Source organism: Cynocephalus volans, chromosome 9 (assembly GCF_027409185.1).
Source record: "Cynocephalus volans isolate mCynVol1 chromosome 9, mCynVol1.pri, whole genome shotgun sequence".
NCBI classification, from domain to species: Eukaryota; Metazoa; Chordata; class Mammalia; order Dermoptera; family Cynocephalidae; genus Cynocephalus; species Cynocephalus volans.
In genome coordinates, this window is record NC_084468.1 from 88,661,192 (window position 1) to 88,687,396 (window position 26,205).

The 26,205-nt window shown below is 37.0% G+C and overlaps 1 protein-coding gene across 1 annotated transcript in view; it reads left to right on the forward strand.

Moving 5' to 3' along the window:
- Positions 1 to 26,205, forward strand: part of BANK1 (B cell scaffold protein with ankyrin repeats 1) — a 271,822-nt gene that overhangs the window by 93,973 nt on the left and 151,644 nt on the right. The window contains exon 6 of the mRNA XM_063108726.1: positions 10,828 to 11,024. Within this exon, the coding sequence (XP_062964796.1) occupies positions 10,828 to 11,024 (197 nt within the window). The remainder of the gene's footprint in view (positions 1 to 10,827; positions 11,025 to 26,205) is intronic.

Consider the following 26,205-nt stretch of genomic DNA (forward strand, 5'->3'; position numbering starts at 1 on the left):
GGCACTAAATGAATCACAAAAGGGACACTTGTCTACAGTGTTAGAACTGAAATAAGAAAGCAGAGTCTTCTCATTTACCTGAGCTAAGAATGTGCGTTTGGTTGACTGAAATTTTTCATTGCTCTGTACATGTCTGCAAGTGACCTTAAAGTGCCTTAAGTCTTGATTTTTGTGTTTCAAATAAATTTTAATGAGGAAATGGATTTGCAAAAGCAGAATCTACAAATAATGAGGATCAACTGTACTTGTACTGGAGAATACATTGGATCTGGGTTTAATATCTGATTGAATAGATGTTATTGTCTTCAGTTAATAGTTGAGGAAACTGAGACACAGGAAGTTTAAATAGCTTGTTCAAATTACACTATTAGTAAATGGTAGAGTTGGGTTTTAATCCATACAATCCTGCTCCAAAGCACTAATGTTTAAGCACTACACTATATCACTATATTTTCTCTCAGAAGAAATAACTATAAAGTTTTAGAATTTTAGGATGTAAAGTAATAAAAGGTGCTATTTTGAAGTTTATTTATTAGGAAGACATTAGGATTCACTTGAATATAATGAAGATTAGAAATTTAACCTTTTAGGGAATTGTGGGAAGAAGGAGGACTAGAGAAACCTAGGACACATTTCTCCACAGAAGAAGACTGCAACAGGCTCACCACTACCAGCTCTGCACTTGCTAGTGACACCGTCAGGACTCAGGACTGTCGCCCACTTTCCCACTGTGAGTTTCGCCCCATCCCACACTGCTGTTGCCTGCAGTGCATCTCCAGCTGCTGCTGTTGCCAGAAGCCATTCAAACCGGGGCTACGGCTCTGACCAGGATGCATGCACAGGATTCTTGCCCACACTGCTGCACCAGTCAGACTAGCCATGTGCAGGTCCCCTGCTACAGCCACCTGCAGTGCAGCAGCCTTTGCTAGCAGCTGTCTACACCACCACACGAGCCAGACCAAACACACATCGGACCCCTGCCCAAGCAGCCTCAGCAAGAAGCTCAGCTTCTGGCAGGTCCCCCTGCCATAGTTGTATGCAGTGTGCTGCTGCCACCACAGCCATCACACCAGCACAACCAGCTGGGTGTAAGAACACTTGCTAACACTGAAGAAGTATCTACCACATTGGGGAGTTGGACCCTCTGCTGCCGCCTGCAGTACAGCAGCCATCGCCAGGGACCTTCCATGCCATCCATGCCACCTCACTGGCCAGACCAGCTGTGCACGAGACCACTTCCCAAACCACCTCACCAGCTGGCCTTGCTATGTGCAGGACCCTCACCATAGTTGCATGCAGTGTGGCTGCTGCTACTATAGCCAGATAGACTGAGTGCAGAACCCCCACCCAGGCTGCAACATCAGCAAGACCAACAGCGGGAATAACTCCTTGCCAACACTGAAGCAGCCAGCCTAGCTGGGTATGGGATCCTGGCTGCTATTGCCTGCACCACTGCTTCTGCCCCTGCCACCACTGGCAGCCACACACACCACTATCACCACTATCACTGCCACTGCACCACTCAGATGAGGGCAGGACCCATCATTGTCACCATACATTGACACAAGGGTCACAGAGACACCAGAAAGAAATAAGCTAGTGCAGACCACACCCCAGTGACACAATTCACAGGGGGAATTTCACATGTGTGCAGTGAGCACGACTGTCTTCACCCAGGGAAAGTCACACACACAAAAACCTGGAGAATACAGAAGTCCAGGATAGCCAAATAGCATACAGAAGAAAATTCCCAGCCACCATCAATTCAGCCCCTGACCAAGGAAAGCAAGAACCCAAGAGAAACCTTGGCCTATAGGAATAAGGAAAGAGAAACCTTGCCCAGGGTTACTCATTCAAGCTGAAGAGATCCAGTATACCCCATGCACTCATCAGAGTCCCAGGACACTAGCAGGGGAGCCAACAAGTCAACTTAGGCTCACTCACCCCAGCCAAAGAGTGAAAAGGGACACAGACATTTAGCCCAAGATGTCGAGAGCTAGCCCATATCCTAAACATCCCAACTAACCTCAACAAGAAATCACTAAGTATCCCAGTGACTACACCTCAGAGGCACTCACACACAACTTCAGCATTGAATATGGCAGAAGTACCCACACAGAGACTACACTTCTGAGTCAACCCAGAACCAGTACTAATACACCCTACTCAGTAATCAATATAAAACACATCTACAGTGGGAAATCTCTCTCATCAAAGCCCACTTCAGAGTAATAGAAGCAACCATTCAACTAAATGACTAGAAATCAATGTAGAGAGACTAGAAATATGAAAAAAGCAAGGAAATATAAAACCATGAAAGGAATACAGTAGTTCTCAAGTACCAGACCCCAGAGAGCAGGAAACCCTTTAAATGACTAAAAAGGAATTTTGATTTATAGTATTAAACAAGCTCAGTGAGATACAGAAAGACTCAGACTACACAATGAAAGAAGAAAAACAATCCAGGACTTGAAGGATGAAATTTACAAAGAGATAAATTCCACAAAAAAGAAAGTAGCTGAACTCTTAGAACTGAAAGACTCATTCAATGAAATAAAAACTACAACTGAGAGTGTAAGCAGCAGGCTAGAGCAAGTGGAGGAAAGAATTTCTGATATTGAGGACAGTCTTCTTGAAATAACCAAAGCAGACCAAAAAAAAAGAAAAAAGAAAAAAGAATTTTTTAAAATGAAGAGATTCCTTATCTAGCAGACCACCCTAAGCCCACAAACGTTCAAATCATGTGTGTTCCAGAGGGGGAGGAGAAAGGAAAAGGCATTGAAAACATTCAGTCATTCAGTCATTCAATGAAATAATAGAAGAAAACTTCCTGGATATTGGTAGAGATATGGTCTTCCAGATCCAAAAGGCCCAAAGGTCCCAAACAGATTTAACCCACAAAGGTCCTCCCCAAGGCACACTGTAGTCAAACTGTCAAAAGTCAAAGACAGAGAGAATCCTAAAAACTGAAAGGAAAAGCATCTAGTCACGTATAAGGGAAGCTGCATCAGACTAACAGCAGACTTCTCAACAGAAATTCTACAGGCCACAAGAGATTGGGATGACATATGCAAAGTACTAAAAGAAAAAAAAACTGCCAACCAAGTATACTTTTCCCAGAAAGGCTATCATCAGAAGTGAAGGGGAAATTGTGTATTTCCAAGACAAACAGAAGCTGTGGGAGTTCACCATCAAACAACCAGCTCTACAAGAAATCCTTAAGGAAGTCTTGTACCTGGAACCCCCAAAACAAAAATCACCACCATGAATACACTAGAAAGAACAAACACTACTGAAAGAGCAGATACCAAAATGAGAAAGAGAAAGAAACTATACCATACCACCTCAAAGAACAAAACAAGACAAAACAATACAAAAACAACCAAAACAGAGGACAATAAAAGAGAAAGAAAGGCACAAAAGATATTTAAATCAACAATAGGAAAAGCAATTAAATGACAAGAGTAAGACAGTACCACTCAATAACAACCCTAAATGTAAATAGATTAAATTCCCAATTCAAAAAAAAACAGTCTGGACTGGACTAAAAAGTGAGACCCAACTATAGGTTGTCTTCAAGAGACAAATCTCTCCAGTAAAGATGCATGCAGACTAATAGCAGAGGGATGGAAAAAGATATACAATGCAAATGGAAACCAAAAATGAGCAGGAGTAGCTATTCTTATATCAGGTAAATAGACTTTAAGCCAAAAACTGTAAAAAGAGACAAAGAAGTCCATTATATAATGATAAAGGGATCTGTTCAGTGAGAAGATATAACAATCATAAATATAATATGCACCCAACATTGGAGCATGCAGATGATTAAAGCAAACACTATTAGACCTAAAGAAAGAGATAGACCCCAATACAATAATAGTTGGGGACCTGAACACACCTCTCTCAGCATTGGACAGATCATCTAGGCAACAAATAAACAGAGGAATACAGGATTTAAGCTACACTTTAGACCAATTTGAACTAGTAGATATCTACAGAATATGTCATCGAACAACTGCAGAATATGCAATCTTCTCATCAGCACATAGAACATTCACCAGGATAGAGCACATGTTAGGCCACAAATCAAGTCACAAAAAATTTTTAAAAATTGAAATCATTTCAAGTATCTTTTCAGACCACAATGGATTAAAACTAGAAATTAATAACAAATGAAATTCTGTAAACTATACAAACACATTGAAATTAATCCACATGCCCCTGAATGACTCATGAGTCCAAGAAGAAATTAAACAGGAAATAAAAAATTTCCTGACACTAATGAAAATAAAGACACACCATACCAAAACCTGTGGGATACTGCAAGAGCAGTACTAAGAAGGAAGATTATCACAATAAACACTTACATCAAAAGAATAGAAAGTTTTTAAATAAACAACCTAACGCTACACCTGAAAGAACCAGGAAAACAAGAACAATTTAACCCCAAAATTAGTAGATGAAAAGATATAATTAAGATCAGAGCAAAACTAAATGAAATAGAAACCTAAAAAATGACAGAAAAGATCAATGAAACAAAAAGTTGGTTTTATAAGAAGATAATCAAAATAGATAAACCATTAGCAAGGCTAACTAAAAAAGAGAGAAGACCCAAATAAAAAAATCAGAAATGAAAGAGGAGACATTACAACTGATACCACAGAAATACAAAGAATCATTAGAGACTATTAAAAACAACTATACAGCAACAAATTTGAAAACCAGGAGGAAATGGATAAATTTCTCTACACATACAAATTACCAAGACTGAACCAAGAAGACATAGAGAACCTGAACAGACCAATAACAAGCAATAAGTAATCAGCAGTCTCCCAAGAAAGAAAAGCCCAGGACTGGATGGCTTTACTGCTGAATTCTGTGGAACATTTACAGAGAAATGAATACCAATTCTCTTCAAACTATTCCAAAAAATTAAAACAGAAGCCATTCTTCCAAACTTATTCTATGAGGCCAGTATTACCCTGATACCAAAACCAGACAAAGATACAACAAAAAAAGAAAACTATAGGCTGATATCATTGATGAACATAGATGTAAAAATCCTCAATAAAATATTAGCAAATGGAATACAGAAACACATCAAAAAGATTATACACCATGATCTAGTGGGATTAATCCCAGAGATGAAGGATGATTCAACATAAGTCAATAAATGTGATACACCACATCAACAAAATCAAGGGCAAAACCATATGATAATCTCAACGGATACAGGAAAAGCATTTGACAAAATTCAAAACCGCTTCATGATAAAGACTCTCAACAAATTAGGTATAGAAGGAAAGCATCTCAACACAGTAAAAACCATATATGACAAACCCACTGCCAATATCATCCTTAATGATACAGGAACAAGACAAGGATGCCCACTATCACCACTCCCATTTAACACAGAATTGGAAGTAATAGCCAGAGAAAAATAAAGGGCATCCACATTGGAAAAGATGAAGTCAGATTGTCCCTGTTTGCAGACAACATGATCCTACATACAGAAAAACCTAAAGACTGTACCAAAAAACTCTTGGACCTGATAAAGGATTTCAGTAAGATTGCAGGATACAAAATCAACAAGCAAAATCAGTAGCATTTTTATACTCCAATAACAAACTAGCAGAAAAAGAAATTAAGAAAGCAAGTCCATTTAAAATAGTCTCAAAAAAAATGAAATACCTAGGAATCAGCTTAACAGGGAGATGAAAGATCTCTACAACAAAAACTACAAATCACTGCTGCAAGAAATTAAAGAGGACACAAAAAGATGGAAAGGCATCCCATGTTCTTGGATTAGAAAAATTAACATCATGAAAATGTGCATACTGCCCAAAGCACTCTGCAGGTTCAATGCAATTACAATCAAAATACCATTGACATTCTTCACAGAAATAGAAAAAACAATCCTAACATTCATATGGAACAACAAAAGACCTTGAATAGCCAAAGCAAAAAAAAAAAAAAAAGCCAGAGACATAACACTCCCTGACTTCAAATTATACTACAAAGCTATAGTAACCAAAGCAGCATGGTACTGGCATAAAACCAGACACTCAGACCAATGGAACAGAATAGAGAACCCAGAAATCAACTGACATGCTTATAGCCAGCTGATCTTTGGCAAAGGAAACAAGAACATACATTGGAGAAAAGACTGCCTCTTCAATAAATGGTGCTAGGAAACTTGGACATCCATATGCAGAAGAATGAAACTGAACTTGTACCTCTCACCATATACTAAAATCAATTCAAAATTGATTAAAGACTTAAGTGTAAGACCTGAAACTATAAAACTCCTCAAAGGACCAGACAATGACTTTATGAATATGACCCCGAAAGCACAGGCAACAACAAAACAATAAACAAATTGGATTATATCAAACTGAAAAGCTTCTGCATAGCAAAAGAAACAACAGAGCAAAAAGACAACTTACAGAATGACAGAAAATATTTGCAAACTGTGCATCTGAGAAGAGATTAATATACAAAGAACTCAAACAACTCAACAGTAAGAAAATGAGTATACCAATTAAAAGATGGGCAAAAGGAGCTGAATAGGCATTTCTCAAAGGAAGATATACATATGTCCAACAGACACATGAAAAAATACTCAGCATCACTCAGCATCAGGGAAATGCAAATCAAAACTACACTGAGATATCATCTCACCCCAGTTAGACTGGCTATTACCAAATGCTCAGCATCAGTATTCATCAGAGAAATGCAAATCAAAACCACACTGAGATACCATCTCACCCTGGTTGGAGTGACTATTATTAAAAATACCAAGAATAACAAATACTGGTGAGGATACAGGGAAAGGGGAACTCTTCTACATTGTTGATGGGACCGTAAATTAGCACAGCCATTATGGAAAACAGTATGCAGGTTTCTCAAACAACTACAGATAGAACTACCATATGATCCAGCAATTCCTCTACTTGGTATATATCCAAAGGAATGGAAATCATCATGTCCAAGGAATATCTGCACTCCCATGTTCATTGCAGCTCTATTTACAATAGCCAAAATATGGAACCAACCTAAGCATACGTCGATGGACTACTGGGTAAGGAAAATGTGGTATATATACTCAGTGGAATACTACTGTGCCATAAAAAAAGAATGAAATTCTGCCATTCACAGCAACATGGATGAATCTGGACAAAGAAACAGAAATACCTGGCTTGTTTCACTTAACATAATTTTCTCCAGACTCATGGTGATGTCCATTTAGGTTGGTTCCAATTCTTGGCTATTGTAAATAGAGCTGCAATAAACAAGGGAGTGCAGGTATTCCTGGACTTGATGATTTCTATTCCTTTGGGTATATACCCAGCAATGGGATTGCTGGATCATTCTATATGTAGTTGTTTGAGGAAACTCCTTACTGTTTCCCGTAATGGCTGCACTAATTTACGGTCCCACCAACAGTGTAGGGAGTTTCCACTTTCTCTGAATCCTTGTCAACATACAAGGATGAAAGAGAAATACATGTCCTCACTCATTAGTGAGAGCTAAAATATAGAAAGAAAAGAAAGAAAGCAACAATAACAATAATACATTAAACTTTCAAAAAAAAAAAAGAGGAAGAACAGAACGGTGATTATTAGAAGTGGGAAATGTGGAAGGGAGCGGGATTGGCAAGAAACTAGTTAAGGGTCAGTGATTGATTTTGTTTTGTAAATATGAGTATATTAATTGTCCTGATTTGATCACAACATATTGTACTTATGTATTGATATTCAGTTCTGCACCCCACAAATATATATGATCAATAGAATAAAAGAAATTTAACCTTTTCAACTAAAACATTTGAAAGAAAGAATATCTTGTATGATGTTCCTTGAGACATTAACAAAGGAGATACAAAGTGGGTACAACTTTTAATTTTTTCTCCTAAATATTTTAGAGAATATTTTAATAAAAAGAATTAAATTGCAATAGTTAATGAGGTGAGTATAAAATTGAGGTTCAAAGTAAAGTGTACCTCTACTTAAGCACTTTCCACTTTCACAATTTATGCAATAAGAGAAATAATAAAACTGCAGCATAGGGCTTTGATGGACTATTAGCTCCCTTGGGCATTTTGTTTACATTATCAAGGTTTTAGAAGTATGATAACATTGGAAGTATTTTTTGTTGTTGTTGCTTGAAATTCTGAATTGAATTATATGACAATTGTTTGACAGGATGTGTAACCTCACATGTTACATATTGGTTCTCCCATCACAGAGCAAAAAGTTCCATAAACCCAGCAGTATTTCACAGGTCTACAAAAATACTAACATTTTACCAGATTCCAAACCTACTATAAAAGACATGAAAATTATTACTTTTCTTCAACCTTCGCAAATACCTTTCTTACTCCTTTAATTAATGTCTGATTAACACCCTGGAAAAATTACCTTCCAGAGAGTCTGTTGGCTTACATTATCTGTGGTGTGTCATCTAGCCCAGAAGAGTATCCAAAGTTCTACAGTTCTGACCCAAACCCTCTAATTTTATGAATGAAGAAACAGATCCAGGGAGATGAAGGAACTTTCTTAAGGACCACAGATTTAGTGCATGAACTGGGATTAGAATGCAGATCTCCTGACTTTTAATCTTCTCTTTATCGTGTGCTTCATTGTTTTGTCTTAAAGTGGCCACCCGGTTATCCTACTCTGAGTAATAAATAATTACTATTACAGATAATGATTTATGAGAACAAATGGATTACATGGTCATGAATTTACAGTTCCCCTACTCATCTCACTATTAAATTTTTATTTAATACTTATATTCTCAACTTGGTTATATTCCCATTTTATCATTCTGGTGAGCTAGGTTAATCTTTTGAAAGCTTTGGTTTGATTACTTCAGTCTAATTATTGGCCATCTTTTATAGGGATTATCTTGAACAGTTTAGAAACAGTTCTGCACAGACAAGTATGCAACTCAATTTCGTGGCTATGTGCCAACTCATCTGTTTTTTATTTGTAAGATGAGTGACATTGGACTTTCCTTGAAAAATTCACCTCAGACATTTTATAGTTCTCCTGAAATTACCATTTGATAGACATTGGTTGAAACAACTGAAAACTGAAAATTTATTTTGTACAGAAAAAAATCAAAAGCAAGTTTGCCACACCTTATTGTGAATTATGGCTTCTCTATTTACATCTTTAAATTTTTTTAAAATTTATTTTTTAATTGAAATGTATTGATTGTACATATTTATGGGGTAGAGTACATATATTTAAATATATATATATAATGTGTAGTATCGAATCACAGCAGTTAGCAAATTCATGATTGCAAAATATATTGTTTCTTTGTGATGAAAACATTTAAGCTCCTGTCTTCCAGTCATTTGAGAACATACTGTAAATTTTTGTTAATTATAGATGCCTAGCACTACTTAATTTTCCTGTCTAGCTGTAATTCTGCATCCATTAACCAGCCCCTCACTATCCCCCCTCCCCTTCACAGCTTCTGTTTTCTCTACTTCTAAAAGTTCAACACGTTATTATTTTTTTAGCTCCCACATATGAGTGAGAACATGCGGTATTTATCTTTCTGTGCCTGACTTATTTCACTTTCTATTTACAGCTTGATAACAAAAACAGATGCAATGAATCTGGATTAATTAAATGAAACTTGCCATGAAATCAGCAGATACACATTGCAAATTAAGCACATTCGAAAGGTTCTTGCATCTTCTTAAGAAATCTATTATTTTAATCTAATGAGTAAGATTATAAATTGTTTCTAAAGTAAATACTGCTAAGTTTAAGAAAATAACTAAATAGTGTATGAACTAAGACTATTAATGTGGATTCAAACTTTTCAAAAATGTTATGAGATGGCTGTTTTCCATTGCTTTAGAAGTTTTCTGGAAGAGAATTGACTTTTGTTTGATGACTTTGTTTCCATTGCTATAAGTCTTCACATTCTAGCCTCTAATAATGCCACAGCTGTTAAGCTGGTATGTAATTTATATGACAAACTATCACTCATCAGTTTGTGCTTTGTTTTGTTTGTCACTGGACAACAGTTTACACTCATTTATAGTTATGCATAATTAATACATCTTCAAATTGATAGTTAATAATTATGAAATTCAAAATCTATACCCTAATTTGATTATTACACACTGTCTACATCACACTGTATACTGTCAATATGTACAATTATCATGAGTCAATTAAAATTAATTAATTTTTAAAAATCAAACTCTAAAACACTGATGTGAAAGTTGTAAAATCCTGATGAAAATTTCTGTACTGAAATTGCTTATAAAAGTGCTTACCTGTATTGTCTGTTGCAGTTAGTTTTTGAAAAAAAAAAATATAAAAATCTAATATAATCCCTCAAGGAATTTCATGTTCATTTCAACTTCAGAAGGAAACAAACTAGGCATGGCAGTAGAAAATACAAAATGGTTTTATAGATGATCTTATAGAATTTTGTTATTTAGTGTTTGGCTGATGTAAAAGTACATTCAAAGGAGTTATTACAACATAATGTTTTAGCTATGTTTTGTTTTACAATTAAAAAGCTAATGTGGCTTTCTAAATTAAATTTAGCCGTGAGTAAGAGTAGGACATTAATGCTAGTAAGAATAATAATTTATATTTATTTTAAGATGAGAAGTAGAAAGGAAAGACTCTACATTGCTAAAAACCACAGGCTTCTTATATGCACTTGCTTACACTAAAAGTCTGCTGTGCTTTCTGGGAATTACTTTTAGGAGTAGATTGTGTTTGACTTTATATGGGATTGCAGATATAACAAAAACATGTTAAATCCTACTACTTCTTATGCTTACAGATGCTCATTTCAAAGAACTTCCGACTCTTCTCCACTGTACAGCAAAATTTGGCTTAAAGAAACTGGCTATTCATTTGCTTCAATGTTCAGGAGCAACTTGGGCATCTCAGATGAAAAATATGGAGGGTTCAGACCCAGCACATATTGCTGAAAGGCATGGTCATAAAGAACTCAAAAAAATCTTTGAAGACTTTTCAGTAAGTTTTTTTTTTTAATCATATCTCTAAAACTCTTCTGATAAAATTTGTGCGTGTGCAATACACATACATGGCTTTTTTGAAAACAGTAATTTGTAGTGTCTGTTGGTTCTGAGCTGTTCATTTTCTTAAAAAGCATTTTGCAAGATCAGTCACCTTGGTTTGGTTCAGTAGTGTCGTAAACCAACTCTGACTTCATACTCTCAATCCTAAACATCCCTTTGAAGAAAAAAAATCCTTTTTTTCTGGCTTCTATATAGCCTTTTTGATATTGGAAAAGAAATGGTGAGAAGGAAATGAGAACCTATTACCTTTATCCTTTAAACAGATCAATAATTAATAGATTAAAAGAATATATTTTGATAACTATTCAAAAAGTTTACCCAATAAAAAGTTAACTTACGTAGCTTAAGTTTATTTCCCTTGTGTGATTCCTTTTCTCTCTCTTAAGTCTCAATTTCTTGTTATATAGGTTGAAGCTCAGAACACTCTTTGAAGGTTGTTAGTTCTGTAAGAATGCAACCAGAGGAAGATTTTAGAAGGAAGGGATGCCATTTTAGTACGTGAAGCACACTTTGTGCTTCCATAACCAATTTTAAGAAGCAATTATTTTCTGTTTGTAACAAAGGTGTGCACATTTTGCTCCAGAAAGATAATTATACTTATGATAACTCTTAGCAAAATATAGTAGAAAAATGATTATGCTGGTGAACATGTCAATATTTGCCTTTGGATTCTCAGAACAGAAATAATTTTATTGCCAATGAATAGTTAATATAGAACATTGGAGTGCTCTAAGTAGCTTCTGTATGTTTTAGCATTTATTCTGATTATCAAATTAAGTCAATGTAATATTGAGCTTCTAAAAAATCATTGTGTTTGTGATTTCCAGAGAGCAAAGTGACAACCAGTAAAACTTTTTTTCATTCTTAAGAGAAAGCAAAATGGTTATCAGAATAGCATGAATGTCTTCCACCATCTGGAATTAAAATAGATTGCTTTGGGTAGTATAAACATTTTCACAACATTAATTCTACCAATCCATGAGCATGGAATATCTTTCCATTTTTTTGTGTCCTCTTTAATTTCTTTCAGCAATATTTTGTAGTTTTCCTTATAGACATCTTTCACCTCCTTGGTTAGATTTATTCCTAGGTATTTTATTTTTTTTGGTTGCTGTTTTAAATGGGATCACTTTCTTGATTTCTTTTTTTGCTAGTTCACTGTTGGTGTATAGAAACAATACTGATTTTTCTATATTAATTCTATATCCTGCAACTTTACTGACTTTGTCTATCAGTTCTAACAGGTTTTTTGGTGGAGTCTTTAGGTTTTTCTATATTTTCTAATTGTCCCTGTTTGCAGATTATGTCATCTGCAAACAGGGACAATTTGACTTCCTCTTTTCCAGTCCTCTTTATTTCTTTCTCTTGCCTAATTGATCTGGCTAGAACTTCTGATACTATTTTAAATAGGAGTAATGAGAGTGGGCATCCTTGTTGTGTTCTTGTTTTTAGAGTAAAAGCTTTCAGCTTTCACTCAGGATGGTGTTAGCTGTGGCTTTGGCATATATGGCTTTTATTGTGTTGAGATATTTTCCTTCCATACTTATATTGTTGAGAGTGTTTATCATGATGGGATACTGAATTTTATCAAAAGCTTTTTCTGCATCTGTTGAAATGATCACATGGTTTTTGTCCTTCTTTTTGTTGATGTGTTGTAACACATTTATTGATTTGTGCATGTTGAATGATCCTTGCATTCCTGGGTTGATTCCCCTTGATGATGGTGTATAATCTTTCTGATGTGCTGTTGGATTCTGTTTGTTAGTATTTCCTTGAGAATTTTTGCATCTAAGTTCGTCAAGGATATTGGTATGTAGTTTTCTTTTTTTGTTGTGTCTTGGTCTGGTTTTAGTATCAGGGAGATGCTGACCTCATGAAATGAGTTTGGGAGAGTACCCTCTGCTTTGATTTTTTGAAATAGTTTGAGAAGGATTGGTACTAAATCTTCTCTAAAAGTTTGGTAGAATTCAACAGTAAAGCCATCCAGTCCTGGGTTTTTCTTCGTTGGGAGACTGCTGATTACCGATTGAGTCTCGTTATTCATTATTGGTCTGTTCAGACTCTCTATTTCTTCTTAGTTCAGTCTTGGTAGATTGTATGTATCCAGAAATGTTTCCATTTCCTCTAGATTTTCAAACTTGTTGGCATATAGTTCATAATAGTCTCTAATGATTCTTTGTATTTCTGTAGAATCAGTTTTTTTAAAAAGGATATCTTTTTCCTGTATTTAAAATAATTCAGAGCATAAGGTTTTGTAATAAAGCTAATAAACTACTAATTTTTAGTCCATGTCCTTTAAATCAAGAATAAGCATTACTTTCATTCCTGGAAAAATTTTAGATAGTGATTCTCATACGTGCTATTGTATAACCGGTCCTTCTAGTTTATCTGAGTGCAGGCATCTTAATAGTCATCCACTGTTACGTAGTCACTGACCAGAGCAACGTGGCATCTATCTCAAGTAAGTCAATGTGTCAATTTAGTCCAGATATTTTTCCAAAATACTGTTATTCAGTACTGCCTGGGTGCCTGTCTCCAACTTTCTGCAACCCTTTTCTCTAACTTTTAGCCACTGGTGGACTTAGGTTAAAATCTTCACTAGAAGTCTCAGCATCTTGGGTTCCTTTGTAAGATTAAACTCTGACTTTCAAAGAGTGATGCTTCCACTTTTTGCTCTCCAGGGAAAACTCAGCTTTGGATACATGTAGCCCCAAGTAAACTGCACGTGCTCCATTAAGAGCACAATACTGGATAGTGAAGACAGTCAATATGAAAGTAAGTGGGAGGTAGGAGGTGAAGGTTGATGGACGTGGAAATATTTTTTTTCTTACATTCTCTGGATATTTATACCTCTGCGGTAACAACACTGATCCAAGTTGATTGCTGTCATCACCTCTAGGTGACTCTTCACTCTTTGGTAGTGGCTGCATTCTAATTTTGCAGATATACTTGATAATATTCTATGAAATTTATTAAGTGAATGTATATATTTGTCTCTTTGTGAGCTGTTGCATTTTGCCAGAATGTTGTAGTAGACATTACCATTAATGGAGAGATCAACTATTTTGTGAATGTTCTCCTGTCAGTAAGGAAGTGACTGTAGCTGTGGCAAGGGACAACAGATGTATAAATGCATTTTAATGGCTATGAATAATTTCAGGTGCAATTATTTTGCAAGCTACCAATGGCCTTTGGGCAAATGTGTGGTTAAGGAAATGGAAACATATGTATTGGGTTGTGACACACATGGAAAAGTGTTTCCTGTTGATTTACTAATCACATAAATTATTCTAATTTTCAATTATATTTTAAATAAATCTAGAAGTCATATCTTCTCAGTAAGGGTATGCCAGTTGACCACATGTCAACACTATCTATTCTAAGTTATGACAGCATGTCCTTTTAAGAGTATATCTAAACCTGATAGAGAAAAACTATGGAATCTCATTATGCTGTTAACATATTTTATTGCTTCTTTAATAAATAACATGAGAGTACTTCAAAACGTTCATGGATAGAATCATATTACCTTTCAATTCTATTTTCCTACAAACTTTTTGTAGTATCCTCATATTTATATAGCTTTGGAGTTATAATCACATTCTGATAAATCTAAGACTTTCACATGTGCATTTATATTTTCTATGAATTGTTTCAGAAGAGTCGAAAGGAGCAGATATCTTTGAAGTTTGAGGTTTATGGTTCACCAATGGACCATACTTCTGTACTGAAGAAATATCTATTTTTAAATTCAAACATATTTTACCTCCAACTGATTAATCGATTTGTTCAATTTTTCCTAATCCCCATCAATAAAACATTGTTCATTTTAAGATCTCATAGGGAGTACAGTGAGTTGGCTCATCACCAAATAAAATGGGTAAAAGAAAAATACCAGTTATGATTTTAGAAAAATACAGAAAAAAACCAAAAGCATTAGCAAGCATTTATAAACCAAGTGGCACCATATCATCTACTATATCTTTGTATGCTTACTTAGCTATGTGAAAGAGGAGGAAGAGGGGGAAAAGGATGTCTCAAATCACATTTCTTACATTTCTTCATGACATTTTTCCTTTGAGAGGTAATAATTTATAAACAACCTATAAACAGAGCCTCTTCATTTTAAATGAGTAGCTTCCTTATTTTGATTAACTTATCTAATTAACACCTATATTTCTTGCATGTTTTTAGTACTATTACTGGAATCTATAAAATCTCTCAAATATGTACTTAGTTTTCAGTTTTTGACAATGTCTCCTTTGAAAATTAACATGAAAAGTGGATGAACAAAGGGCAAAAGATTTGGTATTCAAACCCACAACTGGGTATGAACCCCAATTTGCTTAACAGAATTCTTGAGGAAAGCCCAGACCATTTCAGATAGCAAATAACAGTATTTGACAATCAATTCAATGCTTTAATAATTTATCTTTTAAATAAAAAATACATGAAAAGTTTAAAACAAACTAGAATTTGGCCTCAGATTAAGCGTACTTTGAGATTTAAGATAAAGTATACAACAAATATTAGTAAGTGTTTTAAGCAAAATAATGTAAGTAATATTACCTTGCGTTATCTCAACTATGTCACCCATTCATAACCATCAACTTAAAGCCCTTGAAAAAATGATTACTTATCAGTGTATAAGTACATGAGGAAATTATATCCACCTCTCTTGGCTAGCTATGGAATTGGAAAACCAACAGGTGTTCACTTATCTTAAGAACAATATCCAGAAAATATTTTTTTTCTTTCACCACGGTGTTCACTCATGTAGTCTGGTGTAAAAATTAACAAGATCTTAATTATAAAGATTCTTTAAGAAAATTTCAGAAATAGGAAAATCAGCTTTCCACGCACTTTCTCTAGCTGGCTTTTCAAGAGGACTCCTGACTGGGAATCTTCCCATTGCTTGCATCTGTGATGAGATTCCTGTGACATTACGCTCTCGCTGGCCTACCCCTGCACTGCTCTGTGCCCCTGTGGGCAGTGGGCTCAAGTATGTGTGTTCATGTATGTGGGTGTGGGGGTGGGGGTGTGTGTGTGTGTGAGGGGGAGAGAGAGAGAGAGAGAGAGAGAGAGAGAGAGATTGATTTTGTTGCCCTCTAGTGTCTGACTGACAGACCCTGGTCTTTTTCAAATGGTCAAGGATGTGGAAGGAAGGGTGTGGAAAGCCAGGTGTTGAAGCACTTAGAGAATCCCTAATATAAAGCACTGTTTGACTGAGAGAGTATAGAGAACCAACTCCTCAGAAGTTAGGCTTTGGATTCAGACCAGTGAACATTCACTCTTTATTTGGCCCTTTATTTCTCTCATTCTTAGCATTGCTCACTCAGTACTTTATATGCTGTTTTATTCGCAAGTAGATCATTCCATTTAATTTAAAATATCTTACCATGATATAATTCAGTTTAACTAACACCATACCCTGCTTTGCCTGTGTAGTTTTTCTTTCTTATAAGTCTAGAAGTTCACAATGGGTAATGGGCTGCCCTCTCCTCCCACTGGCAGGTGCCCGGGACGTGCTCAGCATTTACTTACTTCACTGATGGAGCAGAAGGCAAGGGTCAATTTTGAGGACTTGCTTGATCTCACTTAACCAACAGTATGCTTAAATAGGTTCCATATTGTAGATAAAACAATTGGTCATATTCTCTGTACATTTAGACTTTTTTTAAAGTTTAGTTTTAGGGGATTCATAGACAAATAGCCCAACTGCTATCTTCAGCATATGTTTTTAATAGGCCAGACTACAATGAATTCTAGAATTCTGGCCTTTCTTCAATATTCATGTTCTGTTGGAACTGAAGAAACTGGAACAAGTCACATAACTGCACTTGACTGCATGCATTACAAATTCATGTCTCAGTTATGCTTTTGGAGCTACTTAGCAATCTCTTTCTAAAATCCCATTATGTTCACCATAGTGGCTATTACAGACTTTTTCCTCTTCCCGAAGTCCTCACATCCAGTTTTGATGCCCTAGTTCTGCAGCTGTAAATGCCCTATGTATACTCCTTTAACTCCCTTCTTTTTATCAAAGTTTCCATTTTCCTCTACTCATAGAGCCTTGAGACTCAGTCAGGTCTGGATTTCAAACCTAACCTAAGTTTGTAACCTTGAGAAATAATAATTCCTTGCAGGGTGTTCTCAGTAGTTGGTGAAATAAATGGGAATGCGTTCAATATACAGAAGAACCTCGAGAAATATTAAATTTACCTTCTTTTCTTTTGATTTATTGTTAGTCATACCAAGCTTAGACCTCAATATCAATTATACCCTCTTTCTTTTGCATCATTAATCTCTCTTTATTAGACTGACTTTCCTCGGAACAAACACGTTTAAAGCATATATTCATATATATGTTTCACATTTATTTTTATTGTTTAAAGCATTGTAGAGCTAGGGCTGGGTCTGTAGCTCACAGACCCCTCAAGCCTATTTTCCAGACTGGGTCACAAACCCTTCACACACAGGTCTACGAGCTAGGTAACAGGAATAAAGGTCCTTGGAGCCTTGGTTGAAGAAAGAGTAGTCTTTATTTCTGCACACACATGTCTTGGAGCTAGGCAGTCCAAAGAGAAACTCAGAAACTCAACAGCTACTGGCAAAGTCCAAAGAAAAAGTGAGCAGCTGCCAGCAAAGTAAACATGCTCTCTTTTTTTAGATGTGAGCTCTCTCTAGCCATCTTACCTTAGCCAAGGCATCAGCTTCATCATTTCCTGGACTGGCTAAGGGGAAGTGTCCTGTGATGTGGAAAAGAGTTACTTCTTTCTCATGCCCCAAATCCCTGTGATATTTTGCCACATGTTCCTGTGATAGCTTGCCACATGGCTTGTCCCCACAGGGGTCGGTGGCCTACCATCCACCCTCGATACTTCCAAGTAGAAATCCAAAGGGTTAAACCTTTGTACACAGCCCAGCTGTCAGTACAGATGGTTAATGGCCCAGGCTTATTTTTCATCACCATCCATTCTGCTCTCAATTCAGCCTATTGACTGCTTTGCATCTGCCATTTTCATACCACATGGTATCTGTTAAGGGCTAGACAGCAACAGCTGTCCACGATGCTGAAGGTCCCATGCTAGAGCCATCTGTATAACAAGCTTGCTCTGTGATAGGTCCCTGTCCTTCATGGAAAGGTATAGCCTCCACCTCCATGGGTAACGGTTGTGTCAAAGTTTCCTCCATGACCTCTACTGAGACTACCACAGTTTGCAACTCTTTGGACAGTGGACTCATTGACACAGTGCTCCTTTGTTCTATATATCCTCCCCATTTAGACAGAGTGGGAGTCTGAGCTACACCCATTTTAGGGTTGGTCGTCCATGTTCACAGCCAACCTGTTATGGGGCGTGTTGTCCTTTCTAGGACTTTGGCAGTTCCTGTGATAGCTTCAGTGACCATCAAGGCAGAATACACAGCTGCTAGCTGTTTTTCTATTAGAGAATAGCATACTTCAGTGCCCTTCCAGAGCTGAGACCAGAATCCTACAGGTGTTCGGAATTGGTCCTGTCTCTGCCACAAACCCCACCCTAACCCCTCCTGGGTTATATGTACATCTAACTCAAAAGGCTTAGTGGGATCAGCCACTTGTAAAGCTTGTGCTTGCTGTATTGCCCTTTTTGTAGCCCAATAAGCTTGTTCTACTTCCTCAGTCCAATCCTAGAGGGCTTCTTTCTTTGTTAATGCATATAGTGGGCATGCCAATTGGGCCATATGGGGTACAAAATCTCTCCAATACCCCCAAAGTCCCAAATATGTCTGTAGCTGAGCTACAGTTGTGCGTGAAGGGTATGCCTGTATCTTATGTATAATAGCTTCTGGGATGACTCTCGTCTTACCCAACCAGACCACTCCCAGGAATTTGACTGACAGCCCAGGTCCTTACACTTTGGCTGTGTTCACAGCCCACCCACATTGTTCCAAATGACTTAGCAGTGTTGGAGCTGCCTGGGTTAAATCTACAAGAGAATCAGAGGTTAGTAACATGTCATCAATGTAGTGAAATTGTAACTGTGCTGGGCCTAGTCCACTTGGCTAGGTGTCCAGCCACCAAACCATGACAGATGGTTGAGCTATGCAGATAACCCTGGGGCAATACTTGAAAGGTCTGCTGTCTTCCTTTCCAGGTGAAGGTGAACTGATCTTGGCTATCAGTTGAGATTGGAATGGAGAAAAAAGCATTTGCAAGGTCCAATACATAGTGATAAGTTCCCAGCTGAGTCATCAGCTGATCCATCAAGTTGTGAAGTGAAGGCACAGCTGTATGCAAAGGAGGCACTAGTTTGTTCAGTTCTCAATAATCTACAGTCATTCTCTAGGAATCATCAGGTTTCTTCACTGGCCATACTGGAAAATTAAATGGGCTCTGAGCCGGACGAATAATGCCAACTTTCTCTAACTCCAATATAGTGGCACTTATCTCTGCATGTCCTCCTGGTAGGCGATACTGCTTTACATTAACTATACATCCGTGGGTAGGGTAACATCTGTGGGTCATGTTTAGCATGTCCTCATAACACAGGCTTTACTGTTCGTATTCACAGCTGAAACTCTCCAACTGTCATTTGCAGGTGCAAACCATAAAGTACATCCATACCCACGATGTATTTAGCTACTGGAGATATATATACAGAATATACATGAGGAGGTAATCTTCCTATGCCCAATGGCAATGACACAGCTTTGACCTCAGTAGTATGTTCTCCACAGCCATCTATATGAACTGTGGCCCCTGGAAACTTATCTGGATTGCCATATATCAGGCTACATTCTGCACCTGTATCCACCAATGCCAAAACATGCTGTACATTTGTCCTTGACCAATATATTGCCAATTCAACATGAGGCCTCTGGTCCTCACCTGCCCCCAAAACATGAGCACGTTGGCCTGCTCCCTAATCAAAATGGAACAGTTCATCCACCTCCTCAGTAGCAACCAAAAAGTCTCTTAAATCTGCTGAGCATACTTTGCTGTTTCCAGACATTTGGTGAAACGCTGTTCAGGGAGCAATTGCTGCCATGAGGCTAACAGGACTGCATTTGGCTGCTGGTCAGTTTTCTTCCTATCAACCCCTGCTGCAAGCAAGTCAAGCCACATCTGCTTATGGCTAGTCTTGCTTGGTCCTTTCTGGATAAAATCCCAAGCATTCCTTGGGGGTTTGGTCTTAGCCACCTTTCAGACCCCTTTTACTTGTCTTCTATCCTCTACTTCACCCAAGCTGGCTGTCATGGTTGTTACCTCACAACCATGTATAGGGTGACCAATGTATGGGGCCAGTATGGTCATCAGTGACCCAAAAGACATTGACAGGGCATTTTGTAGCACTATGTCTCTCATGCTGCCTGTAAAATTTTCATCGTTCAGGCCATGGGTGTTCACATTAAACATGGACAGCCATATCCCCAGCTCTCAAATGATTTGGACCAACTCAGCATATGTTTGCCATTTACTCACAATCTTGGGCAGTTTTCCAGCATTTCCCCACACAGTTCGGGCAGCTGCATTCACCCTTTCCATTAAGGAGTGATTACCTTGCCCTTGTGCACATCTACGGCTATTCTGCAGCTGCTGCCTCAGGGATGGGTGTATGGTAATGGAGGCCAACTTCTCCATCTCCTCACCAGAGCACATCACACTATCCATGACTAGGTCCCATAACTGCAACAGCCAAGCAGCCAGGGGTTCCCCCTGTTTCTGCCAAAACTGTCTCCCCAAGTCAACTAATTCAACGTGGGTATACAGGACATAGGTGGTAAATTAGGTCACCTGTGGATTGCCCACTGGTTGTCCACCTGGTCCCATAGGCTGTTCACATTTCACTTGCTGATGCACAACAGGTTGTACCTGGAGACACGTGGTCTCCCCCAACTCACCCCTGGGTTTGTCATCCTCCCTGGTGTGAGAAGCAGGAGTGGCCAGTCACTGCTTCTCATACCAGGGAAGATGACGAATCCAGTGCTGATCAAGATTTGTGGCAGAAAGAGAGTTGTGTGGAGCAGCAGCCTTGAACTGCTGGCCAGCAGAGCTTGAGTCTAAGAAAAAGAGCATGTTTACTTTGCTAGCTGCTGCTCAGTTTTTCTTTGGACTTTGCTGGTAGCGGTTGAGTTTCTGAGTTTCTCTTTGGACTGCCTAGCTCCTAGATGTGTGTGTGCAGAAATAAAGACTACTCTTTCTTCAGCCAAGGCTCCAAGGACCTTTTTTCCTGTTACCTAGCTCATAGACCTGCATGTGAAGGGTTTCTGACTCAGTCTGGACCACGAGCTTGAGGGGTCTGTGAGCTACAGATGCAGCCCTAGCTCTACAAGCACATCAATGCTTTGCCTTAAGCCCACTACTAAAGCTGCTCTATCACAGGCCATGAATAATCTACCAAATATCATACCCAGGGGATTCCTCTCAGACTTCCTTTGAGTAAGCTCTGGCTTTACTTTCCTCACCCTGCCTTCTTCCTGAATCTCCACTGACTTGTTGTGACTCCCTTCTCTTACCCCATCAGCAAAGTTTCTTTCTACACAGACTTCTCTTGTGATTGATATTTTAGTCATTGTCTTTTACCTGGACTTTTCCCCTGACTTAAAGCTCCAGTTTCAATTTGCAAGCTAAATGTGTCCACATGAATACGTTACAGACATGCAGCCCTCAACACAACCAAATGACACTTTGTCCCTATCCCCATTAATGGTGAAATTATCTGCTTATTGACTTGGCCTAAAACTTGAGCATCATTTTCAACTTCTAATAATGATAGACACAAAGGCCGTTTATGGAAACTAACTATGTAGCAAATCCTATTCAAAATACTCAAATTCCATTATCTCATTTAAGCTTCCAAACATGCATATGAGTATACTGTTTCCCATTTTTCAGATGAGAAAATAAACTTATAGAGATAGAGTAACTTGCCCAAAGTCACCCAGCTAAAAACATCACATCCGATTAAACTCTGATCCCATTCTCATAGCCTCACTCTCCCTCACAGAACCCCCATCCCGACCATCAATCTGATCACCATATCTTGATAGTTCTACTTTCATATAATCCTTCACATCTTTTCCCTCTTTTTCATTCTTTTTGTGGCTCCCTTGGTTTGTGACTTCATTGTCTCTATTTTAGTCTGCTGCCCTGAAAAGGCCTCCTAACAGGTCTTCTGTATTTGTGGTATCAAACAATCCCACACGAGCCTTTGCCAAAAACTGTTTTGGTACTAGGGATACTGTGGTAAATGAGATAAAACTGTCCTTGCAGTCATAGAAATTCATAACCTATTGGATAGACAGACATGAAAAAAAACAAAAACAAAACCCCAAATAAAAAATCTTTCACCAGTATTTACTTTAAATGGTAAGGCATCCCACAAAAGAAAAGGAAGGGGTCCTCCGAGACTGAGTAACAGAAGAACAATACATAATAGCAGCTTTTATTGAGAACTTATTATTTGCCAGGTAATGTACTTGTTTTTCATGTACAAGGGGTTTTCAAAAAGTTCATGGAAAGATTCATATTATCTTTTAATTTTATTTTTCCACAAACATTTTGAAGTAGCATTGTGCTATAGGTTCACTACACATGTATTGAAGAATTAATCAATCAATCAATCAGTGCTGATTTTGTCAATTTCTCAGTTTCTGTAGGCAAGTACCACATTCCATTTATTTCATATTCCCCATAGCACCTAGGGGGTGCTAAAATAATAAACCCCAGATTGTAGATAGTAAATGTTTATTGATTAATAACAATATTAAAGACTCTTCTCCTAAGGAAAATTTGTAAAAATCTCATTTGAATAAGTTCATCCAAAATCATAAATAAAATTACTTTCCTATAGTTCATTAAGAGAAGTGAATATGGAAAAGTAAAATTCAGAATGAAGAAACATTAAGCCAAAAAAAAAAAATCTGGTTGTTTCCAGGAACTTACCATTAGTGAAGGAGACATTTAAAATTGTTCATTATTACAGTACAATTGGTTTTGATCTTGGCAAACATTCCAGTATTTTAATTTCAATACCCACACTTAATCTTCTTGAGACTCTTTCCAAATCATCCACAAACAACTATTTCTCATATCCTTTAATAACTAGATTCAGGCCAATACATTAAAATATCATATACCACATTTACCCACCATTTATCCAAATATCTAACACTATTTTGTGATTTTATTTTTATATTTTTCTTATTACAATTCATTTTCTTAGGCATAGAATCTCTATGTTGGCCACTTTTCTAATTTGTAAAATATCTGTCCTAGCAACATTAGGCATTTACATGGCAAGGTTCAAATTCACACACACACACACACACACACACACACACACACACACACACACACACACACACAGACACACACACACACAAAAAAAAAAAAAAACGGGGGAGGGGGAAGAAGATATAACAACCACAATTACTTGAAGTTGATACAACAAGCAAACAGAAAGGACATTGTTGGGGGGGGGAGGGAAAAGGGAGGGAGGTTTTGGTGATGGGGAGCAATAATCAGCCACAATGTATATCGACAAAATAAAATTAAAAAAAACAAATACATGGCAAGGTTCACTTGATAAAGTTTTTGCTTGCAACTTTATTGCAAATGGCAATGGAAGGAAAAAGGTAATATCTACTGTGAATATCAGAGAAGTAAGCAGTTTCATTTCACATTTGTTATTGTCCATTTTATAAATTCAGTAGCCAGTAACCAATTACTGAGCATGAGGATACTGTTTATTTCATTTGCTGACTAGTAGCATAATTATTGTGAATGATTTAAATGAATGATTTTTGAATAGTGGAATTATAAATACCATAGGCTTGAGGCAGGTCCTAAGGAACATTCATACAAAAATACACACCTATGAAAATAGCCAGGATCAGAATGGAAGTTGTTTTGACTTTTCCTAATTGTAGATACTTACTATGAAACTATCAGTTGGCTGTTTGTATTAAGTCTACAGATTGAAGATCCTTGAGATTGGTGGCCTTGTTCCTGAAAGGAATATCACCTGAAAGGCATCTTAAAATTCATCCAGTTTAACCCCATTCCTTTTGCTCCATGTAGATTTGACATCAAATAAAAAAAGTGAAAGAGAAGACAAACTAGCCTTTTATGTCGGACAGGCGAGGCCCTTTCACATTATTATACTAATCTGTTTAAATTAGGTATTTTTTTACTTCCATTTTACCTATCAAGAAATTAAACTTTAAAGACAATGTTACTTGCTTGGGGTTACATGCTTATCTGGCAGGGCTGGATTTCACATCTAAGCCCATTATTTTCTATTTAATGATTTTTCAAACTACTGCATATCTCTATTTTCCTTAAAATTGAATATGTTTAACATATTATATTTCATCATTCATCTTCATATTTACAATTCTGGTAATACACAAAATATATCTGTAACTCCATAGAATCTTACAGTATCTGAAACAAACTACACTTGCAAGCATTGAAGCCAAGAGGAGAAAAGGCTGTCTCCACATGCATGAAAAGACTTAAATTCAATTGGGAAATGTATTTATTTACATTGTGATTTTAAATATTTTTGTTTAATTATTTTGATTTTTAAAAAGTGAGTTTTCATGGAAAAAATATGTCTTTTTTTTCCCTCAAAGCAGTTATGTAAGAAGTAAATTTATGTTTTGCCCTAGCATGTTGTATTTAGATGAAACAATATCTAATGGAGTAGTATATAGTCATCTCTGGTGGGAGTTAGAAGACTTGTCTGGAAAAAAACAGTTATGGGATCTTGTGCAGAAGCACATGGACTCAACTCCTAGATATAATCAGATTTGCATTCAATGGAAAAATAATATTTCTTTGTAAAAGGAGAAAATGTGCAATACTCTCTCTCCCTAAATCGTGACTACTTAAGGCTGAAGCCCCTTGGTAGCAATGTACTGAATGAACAAAGTACCTCCGGCAAAAGAAAGTCTCCTTGGTGCTGAACTTGTTCACAACAAATAAAGGGATAGCTAGTGTTCCAGCAGATGCTAAAATAAACATAAAAATGTCCAAAACACCTACATAACTTTTAAAACTGCTGAAATGGAAGTCATAACTGGAACAATTGAAATCAGTGGAGTTTGTGTGAAGCAGAAGTTAAATCATAAATAAGATTTCAAATAAAAAGAGTTTAATAGGAAAATATGAAGGATGCATCTGGGTACAAGGACTGGAATGTGCAGTTGTGGGAAAAAGGCAGAGCACATGTAAGCTCTGACTTCTGGGGCCAGAATATCTAATCTTGTTATTGATATTTTCATAGAATACATGTTATCCTTTGGAAGGACGATGTACCTTATTTGTGGAAAACCTGAACATTTAATAAGAATTCGTTTAGTAAAATATATACCAAAATGTGTTTGTAGAGCCCAAAAGTACTCATGTGCACCTTTATGGTAGGTTTTTAAAAGTCCACGTGTTTGTGGTATTTCTACCTACTCTGTTACTCTGAGAAAACAATTTTTAAGTATTTCTTTACACATTTTAACACGGGTTATATGCTTAATGCAGGAAATATGAGACAGCTGAATTCAAACTGGAGAAACTGTAATAGTGATTTTTCAAATTTATTTTATTAAATGTAAGATATTAATTAGAAAATCCATCCTTAGGCTGTACCTCAGTAAAATGACCATTAGGAAAGACATTTCCCCTGGCCACTAAGCCCAGTGTGTGAGATTGCTTAAAATAATCTCTTTCTCCTTGAAATGGTGTTAGTTTGGTTTAACAGTCACGCACAAACTCCTTTTGTAATTCTCAGTAAGAACTATTCACAGATGTAACAGCTGCTGTTTTCTCAATGTGTTGCTATGTAATAAATGATTCATATTTTCATAAAGTTCCTAGAATAGCTAACAGTGTCTGTATACTCTCTCTTTACATACACACAGGATATAATCTTAAAAAATTTTCCTTGGTTCTTATTCACTGCTGTGCCTCCACACAGGAGGAAACAGAAGCAACAAGGGTCAGGGCAATATACAGCTGGTTCCCACAGCAGTACAGTTGCTACCGACAGGTCAGGCTCGGCTTGCCCTCTCCCCTTAAACAAATGGCCTGAAAGGTCCAAAAGTTGATGCAAGGATTAGAAGGTTTACTCAGATTA